Genomic DNA, 16,356 nt, shown 5'->3' on the forward strand with positions numbered 1-16,356 from the left:
GTGTCACAACCTCACCGGTCTCCTCCCTGGCCTCTCTCGACACATACTGTACATCAGTGTCACAACCTCACCGGTCTCCTCTCTGGACTCTCTCACAACATACTGTACATCAGTGTCACAACCTCACCGGTCTCCTCCCTGGCCTCTCTCGACACATACTGTACATCAGTGTCACAACCTCACCGGTCTCCTCCCTGGCCTCCCTCACAACATACTGTACATCAGTGTCACAACCTCACCGGTCTCCTCTCTGGCCTCTCTCGACACATACTGTACATCAGTGTAACAACCTCACCGGTCTCCTCCCTGGCCCCTCTCACAACATACTATACATCAGTGTCACTACCTCACCGGTCTCCTCCCTGGCCTCTCTCACAACATACTGTACATCAGTGTTACAACCTCACCGGTCTCCTCCCTGGCCTCTCTCACAACATACTGTACATCAGTGTCACAACCTCACCAGTCTCCTCCCTGGCCTCTCTCACAACATACTGTACATCAGTGTCACAACCTCACCGGTCTCCTCCCTGGCCTCTCTCACAACATACTGTACATCAGTGTCACAACCTCACCGGTCTCCTCCCTGGCCTCTCTCACAACATACTGTACATCAGTGTCACAACCTCACCGGTCTCCTCCCTGGCCCCTCTCACAACATACTGTACGTCAGTGTCACAACCTCACCGGTCTCCTCCCTGGCCTCTCTCACAACATACTGTACATCAGTGTCACAACCTCACCGGTCTCCTCCCTGGCCTCTCTCACAACATACTGTACATCAGTGTCACAACCTCACCGGTCTCCTCCCTGGCCTCTCTCGACACATACTGTACATCAGTGTCACAACCTCACCGGTCTCCTCCCTGGCCTCCCTCACAACATACTGTACATCAGTGTCACAACCTCACCGGTCTCCTCCCTGGCCTCCCTCACAACATACTGTACATCAGTGTCACAACCTCACCGGTCTCCTCCCTGGCCTCTCTCGACACATACTGTACATCAGTGTCACAACCTCACCGGTCTCCTCCCTGGCCTCCCTCACAACATACTGTACATCAGTGTCACAACCTCACCGGTCTCCTCCCTGGCCTCCCTCACAACATACTGTACATCAGTGTCACAACCTCACCGGTCTCCTCCCTGGCCACTCTCGACACATACTGTACATCAGTGTCACAACCTCACCGGTCTCCTCCCTGGCCTCTCTCACAACATACTGTACATCAGTGTCACAACCTGACCGGTCTCCTCCCTGGCCCCTCTCGACACATACTGTACATCAGTGTCACAACCTCACCGGTCTCCTCCCTGGCCTCCCTCACAACATACTGTACATCAGTGTCACAACCTCACCGGTCTCCTCCCTGGCCCCTCTCGACACATACTGTACATCAGTGTCACAACCTCACCGGTCTCCTCCCTGGCCTCTCTCACAACATACTGTACATCACTGTCACAACCTCACCGGTCTCCTCCCTGGTCCCTCTCGACACATACTGTACATCAGTGTCACAACCTCACCGGTCTCCTCCCTGACCTCTCTCACAACATACTGTACATCAGTGTCACAACCTCACCGGTCTCCTCCCTGGCCCCTCTCACAACATACTGTACATCACTGTCACAACCTCACCGGTCTCCTCCCTGGCCTCTCTCACAACATACTGTACATCAGTGTCACAACCTCACCGGTCTCCTCCCTGACCTCTCTCACAACATACTGTACATCAGTGTCACAACCTCACCGGTCTCCTCCCTGGCCTCTCTCACAACATACTGTACATCAGTGTCACAACCTCACCGGTCTCCTCCCTGACCACTCTCACAACATACTGTACATCACTGTCACAACCTCACCGGTCTTCTCCCTGGCCTCTCTCACAACATACTGTATACCAGTGTCACAACCTCACCGGTCTCCTCCCTGGCCTCTCTCGACACATACTGTACATCAGTGTCACAACCTCACCGGTCTCCTCCCTGGCCTCTCTCACAACATACTGTACATCACTGTCACAACCTCACCGGTCTCCTCCCTGGTCCCTCTCGACACATACTGTACATCAGTGTCACAACCTCACCGGTCTCCTCCCTGACCTCTCTCACAACATACTGTACATCAGTGTCACAACCTCACCGGTCTCCTCCCTGTCCTCTCTCACAACATACTGTACATCAGTGTCACAACCTCACCGGTCTCCTCCCTGGCCCCTCTCACAACATACTGTACATCAGTGTCACAACCTCACCGGTCTCCTCCCTGGCCTCTCTCGACACATACTGTACATCACTGTCACAACCTCACCGGTCTCCTCCCTGGCCTCTCTCACAACATACTGTACATCAGTGTCACAACCTCACCGGTCTCCTCCCTGGCCTCTCTCACAACATACTGTACATCAGTGTCACAACCTCACCGGTCTCCTCCCTGGCCTCTCTCACAACATACTGTATATCAGTGTCACAACCTCACCGGTCTCCTCCCTGGCCTCTCTCACAACATACTGTACATCAGTGTCACAACCTCACCGGTCTCCTCCCTGGCCTCTCTCACAACATACTGTACATCAGTGTCACAACCTCACCGGTCTCCTCCCTGGCCTCTCTCACAACATACTGTACATCAGTGTCACAACCTCACCGGTCTCCTCCCTGGACTCTCTCACAACATACTGTACATCAGTGTCACAACCTCACCGGTCTCCTCCCTGGCCTCTCTCACAACATACTGTACATCAGTGTCACAACCTCACCGGTCTCCTCCCTGGCCTCTCTCACAACATACTGTACATCAGTGTCACAACCTCACCGGTCTCCTCCCTGGACTCTCTCACAACATACTGTACATCAGTGTCACAACCTCACCGGTCTCCCCCCTGGCCTCTCTCACAACATAATGTACATCAGTGTCACAACCTCACCGGTCCCCTCCCTGGCCTCTCTCGACACATACTGTACATCACTGTCACAACCTCACCGGTCTCCTCCCTGGCCTCTCTCACAACATACTGTACATCAGTGTCACAACCTCACCGGTCTCCTCCCTGGCCCCTCTCGACACATACTGTACATCAGTGTCACAACCTCACCTGTCTCCTCCCTGGCCTCTCTCACAACATACTGTACATCAGTGTCACAACCTCACCGGTCTCCTCCCTGGCCCCTCTCGACACATACTGTACATCAGTGTCACAACCTCACCGGTCTCCTCCCTGGCCTCTCTCGACACATACTGTACATCACTGTCACAACCTCACCGGTCTCCTCCCTGGCCTCTCTCACAACATACTGTACATCAGTGTCACAACCTCTCCGGTCTCCTCCCTGGCCTCTCTCACAACATACTGTACATCAGTGTCACAACCTCACCGGTCTCCTCCCTGGCCTCTCTCACAACATACTGTATATCAGTGTCACAACCTCACCGGTCTCCTCCCTGGCCTCTCTCACAACATACTGCACATCAGTGTCACAACCTCACCGGTCTCCTCCCTGGCCTCTCTCACAACATACTGTATATCAGTGTCACAACCTCACCGGTCTCCTCCCTGGCCTCTCTCACAACATACTGTACATCAGTGTCACAACCTCACCGGTCTCCTCCCTGGCCTCTCTCACAACATAATGTACATCAGTGTCACAACCTCACCGGTCTCCTCCCTGGCCTCTCTCACAACATACTGTACATCAGTGTCACAACCTCACCGGTCTCCCCCCTGGCCTCTCTCACAACATAATGTACATCAGTGTCACAACCTCACCGGTCTCCTCCCTGGCCTCTCTCACAACATGCTGTACATCAGTGTCACAACCTCACCGGTCCCCTCCCTGGCCTCTCTCGACACATACTGTACATCAGTGTCAGAACCTCACCGGTCTCCACCCTGGCCTCTCTCACAACATACTGTACATCAGTGTCACAACCTCACCGGTCTCCTCCCTGGCCTCTCTCACAACATAATGTACATCAGTGTCACAACCTCACCGGTCTCCTCCCTGGCCTCTCTCACAACATACTGTACATCACTGTCACAACCTCACCGGTCTCCTCCCTGGCCTCTGTCACAACATACTGTATATCAGTGTCACAACCTCACCGGTCTCCTCCCTGGCCTCTGTCACAACATACTGTATATCAGTGTCACAACCCCACCGGTCTCCTCCCTGGCCCCTCTCACAACATACTGTACATCAGTGTCAGAACCTCACCGGTCTCCTCCCTGGCCTCTCTCGCAACATGCTGTACATCAGTGTCACAACCTCACCGGTCTCCTCCCTGGCCCCTCTCACAACATACTGTACATCAGTGTCACAACCTCACCGGTCTCCTCCCTGGCCTCTCTCACAACATACTGTACATCAGTGTCACAACCTCACCGGTCTCCTCCCTGGCCTCTCTCGACACATACTGTACATCAGTGTCACAACCTCACCTGTCTCCTCCCTGGCCTCTCTCGACACATACTGTACATCAGTGTCACAACCTCTCCGGTCTCCTCCCTGGCCTCTCTCACAACATACTGTACATCAGTGTCACAACCTCACCGGTCTCCTCCCTGGCCTCTCTCACAACATAATGTACATCAGTGTCACAACCTCACCAGTCTCCTCTCTGGCCTCTCTCACAACATACTGTACATCAGTGTCACAACCTCACCGGTCCCCTCCCTGGCCTCTCTCGACACATACTGTACATCAGTGTCACAACCTCACCGGTCCCCTCCCTGGCCTCTCTCGACACATACTGTACATCAGTGTCACAACCTCACCGGTCTCCTCCCTGGCCCCGCTCGACACATACTGTACATCAGTGTCACAACCTCACCGGTCCCCTCCCTGACCCCTCTCACAACATACTGTACATCAGTGTCACAACCTCACCGGTCTCCTCCCTGGCCTCTCTCACAACATACTGTACATCAGTGTCACAACCTCACCGGTCTCCTCCCTGACCTCTCTCACAACATACTGTACATCAGTGTCACAACCTCACCGGTCTCCTCCCTGGCCTCTCTCACAACATACTGTACATCAGTGTCACAACCTCACCGGTCTCCTCCCTGACCACTCTCACAACATACTGTACATCACTGTCACAACCTCACCGGTCTTCTCCCTGGCCTCTCTCACAACATACTGTATACCAGTGTCACAACCTCACCGGTCTCCTCCCTGGCCTCTCTCGACACATACTGTACATCAGTGTCACAACCTCACCGGTCTCCTCCCTGTCCTCTCTCACAACATACTGTACATCAGTGTCACAACCTCACCGGTCTCCTCCCTGGCCCCTCTCACAACATACTGTACATCAGTGTCACAACCTCACCGGTCCCCTCCCTGGCCTCTCTCACAACATACTGTACATCAGTGTCACAACCTCACCGGTCTCCTCCCTGGCCTCTCTCGACACATACTGTACATCACTGTCACAACCTCACCGGTCTCCTCCCTGGCCTCTCTCACAACATACTGTACATCAGTGTCACAACCTCACCGGTCTCCTCCCTGGCCTCTCTCACAACATACTGTACATCAGTGTCAGAACCTCACCGGTCTCCTCCCTGGCCTCTCTCACAACATAATGTACATCAGTGTCACAACCTCACCGGTCTCCTCCCTGGCCTCTCTCACAACATAATGTACATCAGTGTCACAACCTCACCGGTCTCCCCCCTGGCCTCTCTCACAACATAATGTACATCAGTGTCACAACCTCACCGGTCCCCTCCCTGGCCTCTCTCGACACATACTGTACATCAGTGTCACAACCTCACCGGTCTCCTCCCTGGCCTCTGTCACAACATACTGTACATCACTGTCACAACCTCACCGGTCTCCTCCCTGGCCTCTCTCACAACATACTGTACATCACTGTCACAACCTCACCGGTCTCCTCCCTGGCCTCTGTCACAACATACTGTATATCAGTGTCACAACCTCACCGTTCTCCTCCCTGGCCTCTGTCACAACATACTGTATATCAGTGTCACAACCCCACCGGTCTCCTCCCTGGCCTCTCTCGACACATACTGTACATCAGTGTCACAACCTCACCTGTCTCCTCCCTGGCCTCTCTCACAACATACTGTACATCAGTGTCACAACCTCACCGGTCTCCTCCCTGGCCTCTCTCGCAACATGCTGTACATCAGTGTCACAACCTCACCGGTCTCCTCCCTGGCCTCTCTCGACACATACTGTACATCAGTGTCACAACCTCTCCGGTCTCCTCCCTGGCCTCTCTCACAACATACTGTACATCAGTGTCACAACCTCACCGGTCTCCTCCCTGGCCTCTCTCACAACATACTGTACATCAGTGTCACAACCTCACCGGTCTCCTCACTGGCCTCTCTCACAACATACTGTACATCAGTGTCACAACCTCACCGGTCTCCTCCCTGGCCTCTCTCACAACATAATGTACATCAGTGTCACAACCTCACCAGTCTCCTCTCTGGCCTCTCTCACAACATACTGTACATCAGTGTCACAATCTCAGCGGTCTCCTCCCTGGCCCCTCTCACAACATACTGTACATCAGTGTCACAACCTCACCGGTCCCCTCCCTGGCCTCTCTCGACACATACTGTACATCACTGTCACAACCTCACCGGTCTCCTCCCTGGCCCCGCTCGACACATACTGTACATCAGTGTCACAACCTCACCGGTCTCCTCCCTGGCCTCTCTCACAACATACTGTACATCAGTGTCACAACCTCACCGGTCCCCTCCCTGGCCTCTCTCACAACATACTGTACATCAGTGTCACAACCTCACCGGTCTCCTCCCTGGCCTCTCTCACAACATACTGTACATCAGTGTCACAACCTCACCGGTCTCCTCCCTGGCCTCTCTCACAACATAATGTACATCAGTGTCACAACCTCACCGGTCTCCTCCCTGGCCTCTCTCACAACATACTGTACATCAGTGTCACAACCTCACCGGTCTCCTCCCTGGCCTCTCTCACAACATACTGTACATCAGTGTCACAACCTCTCCGGTCTCCTCCCTGGGCTCTCTCACAACATACTGTACATCAGTGTCACAACCTCACCGGTCTCCTCCCTGGCCTCCCTCACAACATACTGTGCGTCAGTGTCACAACCTCACCGGTCTCCTCCCTGGCCCCTCTCGACACATACTGTACATCAGTGTCACAACCTCACCGGTCTCCTCCCTGGCCTCTCTCACAACATACTGTACATCAGTGTCACAACCTCACCGGTCTCCTCCCTGACCTCTCTCGACACATACTGTACATCACTGTCACAACCTCACCGGTCTCCTCCCTGGCCCCTCTCACAACATACTGTACATCAGTGTCACAACCTCACCGGTCTCCTCACTGGCCTCCCTCACAACATACTGTATATCAGTGTCACAACCTCACCGGTCCCCTCCCTGGCCTCTCTCGACACATACTGTACATCAGTGTCACAACCTCACCGGTCTCCTCCCTGGCCTCTCTCACAACATACTGTACATCACTGTCACAACCTCACCGGTCTCCTCCCTGGCCTCTCTCACAACATAATGTACATCAGTGTCACAATCTCACCGGTCTCCTCCCTGGCCTCTCTCGACACATACTGTACATCAGTGTCACAACCTCACCGGTCCCCTCCCTGGCCTCTCTCGACACATACTGTACATCAGTGTCACAACCTCACCGGTCTCCTCCCTGGCCCCTCTCACAACATAATGTACATCAGTGTCACAACCTCACCAGTCTCCTCTCTGGCCTCTCTCGACACATACTGTACATCAGTGTCACAATCTCACCGGTCTCCTCCCTGGCGTCTCTCACAACATACTGTACATCAGTGTCACAATCTCACCGGTCTCCTCCCTGGCATCTCTCACAACATACTGTACATCAGTGTCACAACCTCACCGGTCTCCTCCCTGGCCCCTCTCACAACATACTGTACATCAGTGTCACAACCTCACCGGTCTCCTCCCTGGCCTCTCTCGACACATACTGTACATCGGTGTCACAACCTCACCGGTCTCCTCCCTGGCCTCTCTCGCAACATACTGTACATCAGTGTCACAACCTCACCGGTCTCCTCCCTGGCCTCTCTCACAACATACTGTACATCAGTGTCACAACCTCACCGGTCTGCTCCCTGGCCCCTCTCACAACATACTGTACATCAGTGTCACAACCTCACCGGTCTCCTCCCTGGCCTCTCTCGACACATACTGTACATCAGTGTCACAACATCACCGGTCTCCTCCCTGGCCTCTCTCACAACATACTGTACATCAGTGTCACAACCTCACCGGTCTCCTCCCTGGCCTCTCTCACAACATACTGTACATCAGTGTCACAACCTCACCGGTCTCCTCCCTGGCCTCTATCACAACATACTGTACATCAGTGTCACAACCTCACCGGTCTCCTCCCTGGCCTCTGTCGCAACATACTGTACATCAGTGTCACAACCTCACCGGTCTCCTCCCTGGCCTCTCTCACAACATACTGTATATCAGTGTCACAACCTCACCGGTCTCCTCCCTGGCCTCTCTCACAACATACTGCACGTCTGTGTCACAACCTCACCAGTCTCCTCCCTGGCCTCTCTCACAACATACTGTACATCAGTGTCACAACCTCACCGGTCTCCTCCCTGGCCTCTCTCGACACATACTGTACATCAGTGTCACAACCTCACCGGTCTCCTCCCTGGCCTCTCTCACAGCGTACTGTACATCAGTGTCACAACCTCTCCGGTCTCCTCCCTGGCCTCTCTCACAACATACTGTACATCAGTGTCACAACCTCACCGTTCTCCTCCCTGGCCTCTCTCACAACATACTGTACATCAGTGTCACAACCTCACTGGTCTCCTCCCTGGCCTCTCTCACAACATACTGTACATCACTGTCACAACCTCACCGGTCTCCTCCCTGGCCTCTCTCACAACATACTGTACATCAGTGTCACAACCTCACCGGTCTCCTCCCTGGCCTCTGTCGCAACATACTGTACATCAGTGTCACAACCTCACCGGTCTCCTCCCTGGGCTCTCTGACAACATACTGTATATCAGTGTCACAACCTCACCGGTCTCCTCCCTGGCCCCTCTCGACACATACTGTACATCAGTGTCACAACCTCACCGGTCCCCTGCCTGGCATCTCTCACAACATACTGTACATCAGTGTCACAACCTCACCGGTCTCCTCCCTGGGCTCTCTCACAACATACTGTACATCAGTGTCACAACCTCACCGGTCTCCTCCCTGGCCTCTGTCGCAACATACTGTACATCAGTGTCACAACCTCACCGGTCTCCTCCCTGGCCTCTGTCGCAACATACTGTACGTCAGTGTCACAACCTCACCGGTCTCCTCCCTGGCCTCTCTCACAACATACTGTACATCAGTGTCACAACCTCACCGGTCTCCTCCCTGGGCTCTCTCACAACATACTGTACATCAGTGTCACAACCTCACCGGTCTCCTCCCTGGCCTCTGTCGCAACATACTGTACATCAGTGTCACAACCTCACCGGTCTCCTCCCTGGCCTCTGTCGCAACATACTGTACGTCAGTGTCACAACCTCACCGGTCTCCTCCCTGGCCTCTCTCACAACATACTGTACATCAGTGTCACAATCTCACCGGTCTCCTCCCTGGCCCCTCTCACAACATACTGTACATCAGTGTCACAACCTCACCGGTCTCCTCCCTGGCCTCTCTCACAACATACTGTACATCAGTGTCACAACCTCACCGGTCTCCTCACTGGCCTCTCTCACAACATACTGTACATCAGTGTCACAACCTCACCGGTCTCCTCCCTGGCCCCTCTCACAACATACTGTACATCAGTGTCACAACCTCACCGGTCTCCTCCCTGGCCTCTCTCGACACATACTGTACATCAGTGTCACAACCTCACCGGTCTCCTCCCTGGCCTCTCTCGACACATACTGTACATCAGTGTCACAACCTCACCGGTCCCCTCCCTGGGCTCTCTCACAACATACTGTACATCAGTGTCACAACCTCACCGGTCTCCTCCCTGGCCTCTCTCACAACGTACTGTATATCAGTGTCACAACCTCACCGGTCTCCTCCCTGGCCTCTCTCACAACATACTGCACGTCTGTGTCACAACCTCACCAGTCTCCTCCCTGGCCTCTCTCACAACATACTGTACATCTGTGTCACAACCTCACCGGTCTCCTCCCTGGCCTCTCTCGACACATACTGTACATCAGTGTCACAACCTCACCGGTCTCCTCCCTGGCCTCTGTCGCAACATACTGTACATCAGTGTCACAACCTCACCGGTCCCCTCCCTGGGCTCTCTCACAACATACTGTACATCAGTGTCACAACCTCACCGGTCTCCTCCCTGGCCTCTGTCGCAACATACTGTACATCAGTGTCACAACCTCACCGGTCTCCTCCCTGGCCTCCCTCACAACATACTGTACATCAGTGTCACAACCTCACCGGTCTCCTCCCTGGCCTCTCTCACAACATACTGTATATCAGTGTCACAACCTCACCGGTCTCCTCCCTGGCCTCTCTCACAACATACTGCACGTCTGTGTCACAACCTCACCAGTCTCCTCCCTGGCCTCTCTCACAACATACTGTACATCAGTGTCACAACCTCACCGGTCTCCTCCCTGGCCTCTCTCACAACATACTGTACATCAGTGTCACAACCTCACCGGTCTCCTCCCTGGCCTCTCTCGACACATACTGTACATCAGTGTCACAACCTCACCGGTCTCCTCCCTGGCCTCTCTCGACACATACTGTACATCAGTGTCACAACCTCACCGGTCTCCTCCCTGGCCTCTCTCGACACATACTGTACATCAGTGTCACAACCTCACCGGTCTCCTCCCTGGCCTCTCTCACAACATACTGTACATCAGTGTCACAACCTCACCGGTCTCCTCCCTGGCCTCTCTCACAACATACTGTACGTCAGTGTCACAACCTCAGCGGTCTCCTCCCTGGCCCCTCTCAGATTCCCGAGGTAGATTTGATCAAGCACTGGAGACTTCAATCCATCTTAATTATCTTCAAAACACCCAAAATCTCCCACTCCTTCATATCAATATTCTCTGAAGTATCAGTATTCCCGTTTCTGACCTCACCCGTGTCACTCTCCTTAATAAATACTGATGGAAGTTGTCACGTTCTCCTTCGGGTGTAACGAACGCCGAATTTAACGTCGAGATAAACCAGTTAATAAGAACCAGATCGCAGTAAGATTAACCATTTACTGTTCACTCTTCACATTAACATATGGTGAAAACTGTTGATAAAACAATACAAGATTGATACAGTATTTGTTCCTTCCTTAATATCACATTTCAAGTGTAAATACTTGCAAAGGTGACTATAACTACATTACACTAAGGTGCAGTATACAGGGAGAGTTTACCTGCTCCATTGACTACTTTAAATACACTTCCATGCAAACTATCCGCGACTCTTTAACTAACGAAAGCATAAACATTATCTACCGTCGTTACCTCTAACAGGATCAGCATTAATATCTTAGTTCAACATATCGATTATCTATTAACTTACAGCGTTGCTCTCACTGTGATTTCTCATGCCTGCAAAACTGCTTCTGCTCAGGTGAGCCTCGTGGAAAGCCCCCACCCTCGCGCTAATTTCAAACCGGTGTTTTCCCACAAGACGCGGCGAAACCGGATGTGACGTCATCGCATGCCGATATATTTTACATGCAATGAATACACTTTAAACACTTATAATTCTAACTAGAAAATACTATTGAATGAATCACTAAGCGAAAATATTATAAACTAAATAACTGTCGTAAAGACAGCACACTCCCCGCTTGACCTTCGTAAGGTCACAATGAGCAGAGTACAAAACTTAGTCTCTTAATCAGTCATTGGGTAGAAGTAGAATAACTTCTGTAACTGGCCTTTGGTAAATTTTCACATCGCCTTGGTCGGTAGTCTTCAATTCGATCTTCCTGACATGTCCATCCTCGATAGGGAATGTAACAGTGATTCTGGCCATTGGCCAGCTGTTGCGGGTGGCTTGCTTGTCCCTGAGCAGGACTAAGTTTCCAACTTGAAGATTCCTGCGGGGTTCTGTCCACTTTTGTCTCTGTTGCAACAAAGGTAGATATTTTTGTCTCCAGCGAGACCAAAACTGATTTGCCAGAGCCTGGACTTGTCTCCATTGCTTTGTGTACAAATCCTTGTCTGAGAAGTCTCCTGGTGGAGGAGGTGCTCCTGCCTTCTGCGTAAGGAGCGTTGATGGCGAAAGTATAAAGGGGTTTTCTGGGTCAGAAGACACAGGTAGGAATGATTGTGCGTTTATAATGGCTGTGACCTCTGCCATTAGGGTGCACAGTACCTCGTGGGCCAATCGGGTGCGTTGCTGCATCTCGGGTTTCCTTTTCCGGGTTTTCCGTAAGGACGTGAACCGTTTGACTGCCTGCTCTTTGTTATCTGGTGAGCGCTGGCGTGGTTCTCTGATTGGCAATGGGGCAACCCCATTATTTGCTTCATCTCTGAAGACCTCGGTGTCTTTGGTTTTTAAAGAAATGGTATCTTGAGCTGATTGTGCAAGTTTGTTGTCATACTTCGTTAGAGCGAAGACTGACTGGCCCAGCGACTCGTCGCTTGCCTCGCGCTTGTTAACGCCTTGTTGTGCTTCCTTGATGCACGGGACACTCGGGCAGGGTTGAAAGATTGAATGGCGGCCACTCTCTAGCACATTGGTCTTGAGTGTGTTAACCATCGGTTTGTGTACGTCACCGAGACACACCTCTCCTATCACCACCCAGCCCAGATCCAGACGTTGCGCGAAGGGGGCGTTGAGTGGTCCATTGATCTGCTGCCTAACCTTGTGTACCTGGATAACATCTCTTCCTAATAGCAGGAGTATTTCCGCTTTCGGATCCAGTTCTGGGATGTGTTTGGCGATGTGGTGGAGATGCGGCTGGTGTAGCACCGCACTTGGTGTCGGGATCCCAGCGCGGTTATTCATGATTTCGTTGCACTCTAAGAGCGGAGGGAGACAGATGACGACTTTACCATCCAGGGACTCGATCTGGATGCCTTCTGCCTTCCTTCCTTGGGTTTCCATGTTGCCTGAGCAAGTTTTGAGGTAGTATGGGAACCGCTCACTCTCAATGTTGAACAATTTAAAGAACTCTGGACTGACTAGTGAACGATTGCTCTGATCGTCCAGAATCACATAGGCTTTGATGGCCTTGTCTTTGGCTCCTTTAGGGTACACCTTAGTGAGGCAGATCTTGGAACAAGAACGACTCGACTGAGCTTGACCGCAAACTTCTGTACAGTTCGTGCTGACAGCTATTGACCTAGAGTGAGCCTCTCCCTCCCCGCCGTCCCGTTGTGGGGTTGAAGGAGTACTCTCGGTTTGCGGTGACAGGTCGGGATGCATGGCCTCGACGTGATCTGGGCTGCCACATTCCGGACACTTCACGGCGATCGTACACTCTCTGGCGAGGTGAGAGGTTGAGGAACAGCATCTAAAACATATTCTTTTCTCCTTGAGAAGAGCCGTCCTCTCTTCAAGGGGTTTTTCCCTAAACATTCTGCATGCTTTCAGGGGGTGAGGTTTGTTATGCAATGGACAATACTTGCCAGGGTCGTTGTTAGTCGTAAGGGCTTCGGTCTTGAGCACTGACACGGGTTTATCAATGTTGAAAACATTCGAAACGGATCTGCCTGGCTTGGTGTAAATCGAACTGCTTCCTGGACCTACAAGGCTAGGGTCGTTTCGCCTCTTCGCCTCCTTGCACACAAACCTAGTGAGGAGCTCAAAGGGAGGAAATCGACCATCGTGGTCTTCCTTGTACTCTGAGGCAACAGTCAGCCACTTGTCCTGCAGCCCAAATGGAAGTTTGTCCACAATTGGTCTAATCCCGGATGGAGTATCTAGGAATACTAAACCAGCTGAATAGCCATCTTCTTTGGCGCCTCGGATCTCCATGAGTAAATCTCCGAATTCTCTTAACTTAAAGTGATCTTTGGCTGACACCTTAGGAAAGTTTTCCAGACGTCGATATAGCGCCCCTTCAATAATGTCGGGGGACCCATATCTCTCCCAAAGTCTCTCCCACGCTTCGCTTAAGGCTAGCTCAGGTTTGTTGATGTACACTGAACGCATGCGTCTCACCTGGTCGCGTGATTCTTTCCCCAGCCATTTCGCCATAAGGTCCAACCTTTGGGTTGCACTGAGCTGGACCCCGTCAATCACGTTGGTGAATGTGGAGAGCCAAGCACGGTAATTTTCGGGTTTATCGTCAAACTGGTACAGTCCCGAAGTGACGAGATCCCGTCGTGCTAAATACTGCAGCGTGGGATCGGCTGCAAGCGGCATGCGGGCTGGAGAAGTGCGTTGGCGCCCATATGACTGAGAACGCACGTTTCTCATGGAATTTGCCATCCTGGATTCAACCTCCGCGTCTCTTCGCATCGAACTTTGTAACTTTGGTGTCAAAGTATATCGGTTGTCAGCTCTTTCATTCTTGACTTCATCGCGGGGCCGCGAGGGTAAATTCTCTTCCTCGTAGCTGGGGAAGTTATCGAATAGGTATGGAGAGGGGAGACGAGCCTGCCTGTCTGCTTGATATTGTACATAGTCGCTCGTGCGTTCCAGTCTGGTCCTTTCCAAAGCAGAGCTTGTTTCGGTCAGATCACGCGACCCTTCAGCTTCTTCTATGTACTCTGCTTCCACCCTGGCAGCTTCTCCTTCTCCTTCTAGCTGCAGCACATGCAACTCTGTCGATATTTTTGTCATTTCCAACTGGGTTTCGGCTTCTCTGCCAGCCTCTTCTTTTTGTCTGGCGGCCCTTTCTTTCTGGATTTCGGCTTCTCTGGTGGCCAGTTTCATTTTCAAAACTGCTTCTTGTCTGGCGTAATGCAGTCGCACCTTGGCGGCTTCTGCCTTGGCTCTTGCCTGTGCGGACTTACTTGATGTCGTTCTACTGCCCTTGTCGCTGGGCGCCATCGACTTGATCCCGGATCGAGCTGACATTGCAGCACTTGGAACACCTGATAACGCCCGGGTGGGCTTACTTGATGTCGGTTTACTGCCCTTGTCGCTGGGCGGCGTCGACTTGATGCTGGATTGAGCTGACATTGCAGCACTTGAAACACCTGATAATGCCGCTTTTTCACTGTCACGTTCTCCTTCGGGTGTAACGAACGCCGAATTTAACGTCGAGATAAACCAGTTAATAAGAACCAGATCGCAGTAAGATTAACCATTTACTGTTCACTCTTCACATTAACATATGGTGAAAACTGTTGATAAAACAATACAAGATTGATACAGTATTTGTTCCTTCCTTAATATCACATTTCAAGTGTAAATACTTGCAAAGGTGACTATAACTACATTACACTAAGGTGCAGTATACAGGGAGAGTTTACCTGCTCCATTGACTACTTTAAATACACTTCCATGCAAACTATCCGCGACTCTTTAACTAACGAAAGCATAAACATTATCTACCGTCGTTACCTCTAACAGGATCAGCATTAATATCTTAGTTCAACATATCGATTATCTATTAACTTACAGCGTTGCTCTCACTGTGATTTCTCATGCCTGCAAAACTGCTTCTGCTCAGGTGAGCCTCGTGGAAAGCCCCCACCCTCGCGCTAATTTCAAACCGGTGTTTTCCCACAAGACGCGGCGAAACCGGATGTGACGTCATCGCATGCCGATATATTTTACATGCAATGAATACACTTTAAACACTTATAATTCTAACTAGAAAATACTATTGAATGAATCACTAAGCGAAAATATTATAAACTAAATAACTGTCGTAAAGACAGCACAGAAGTTATTCATTTGCGACAATGCTTTCTTGCTTTGGTTGCAGCCATTGAATCCCTCATTTGCCTTTGAGTGGACTTACCCTTGTCTTAGCTATCTCACCACTTTTTATTTCCATTCTTTGCACTACCTATTTTATTTGGTTAAATTGAGGCCGCCATCTGTCAGAATTGACCTTGGATACTGTGTTCTAGTTGACCAGATATGCAAGCCAGGGCAGTACAATTTGGAGAGCAAGCTGTTGCCGACGTAGGAAGCTCTCGCTCTCCACAGTTCTGATAAATCTCTTGGTACGGCAGAGACCAATATACTTTTGTAACTGTAGCATTACAGGCAACAAATACACTCAAAAACTTCTATAGTTGTACCATGGAGAGCATTCTGGCAGGCTGCATCACTGTCTGGTATGGAGGGGCTGCTGCACAGGACCGAAGGAAGCTGCTTAAGGTTGTAAATCTAGTCAGCTCCATCTTGGGCACTAAACTACAAAGTATCCAGATCA

At 51.6% G+C, this 16,356-nt stretch overlaps 1 protein-coding gene across 2 annotated transcripts; it reads right to left on the bottom strand.

Moving 5' to 3' along the window:
• Nucleotides 1-11,031: 11,031 nt before the first annotated feature.
• LOC132401021 (uncharacterized) lies at nt 11,032-15,821 on the bottom strand. 2 transcript variants are annotated; one of them, XR_009514453.1, is made up of 3 exons: nt 15,592-15,821; nt 11,586-15,313; nt 11,033-11,307 (listed from the first exon to the last, which is right to left on the bottom strand). XR_009514453.1 is itself a non-coding variant. In XM_059982745.1 (2 exons), the coding sequence occupies exon 2, from the start codon at nt 15,147-15,149 to the stop codon at nt 11,910-11,912; it is 3,240 nt and encodes a 1,079-aa protein (XP_059838728.1). In that variant the 5' UTR covers nt 15,150-15,313; nt 15,592-15,821; the 3' UTR covers nt 11,032-11,909. The 2 variants fall into 2 exon arrangements, 1 of the variants encoding a protein (XP_059838728.1); XM_059982745.1 differs by having other exon boundaries at nt 11,032-15,313.
• Between the last annotated feature and the right edge of the window lie 535 nt (nt 15,822-16,356).

This window comes from Hypanus sabinus, chromosome 10 (genome assembly GCF_030144855.1).
Source record: "Hypanus sabinus isolate sHypSab1 chromosome 10, sHypSab1.hap1, whole genome shotgun sequence".
Classification (NCBI taxonomy): domain Eukaryota; kingdom Metazoa; phylum Chordata; class Chondrichthyes; order Myliobatiformes; family Dasyatidae; genus Hypanus; species Hypanus sabinus.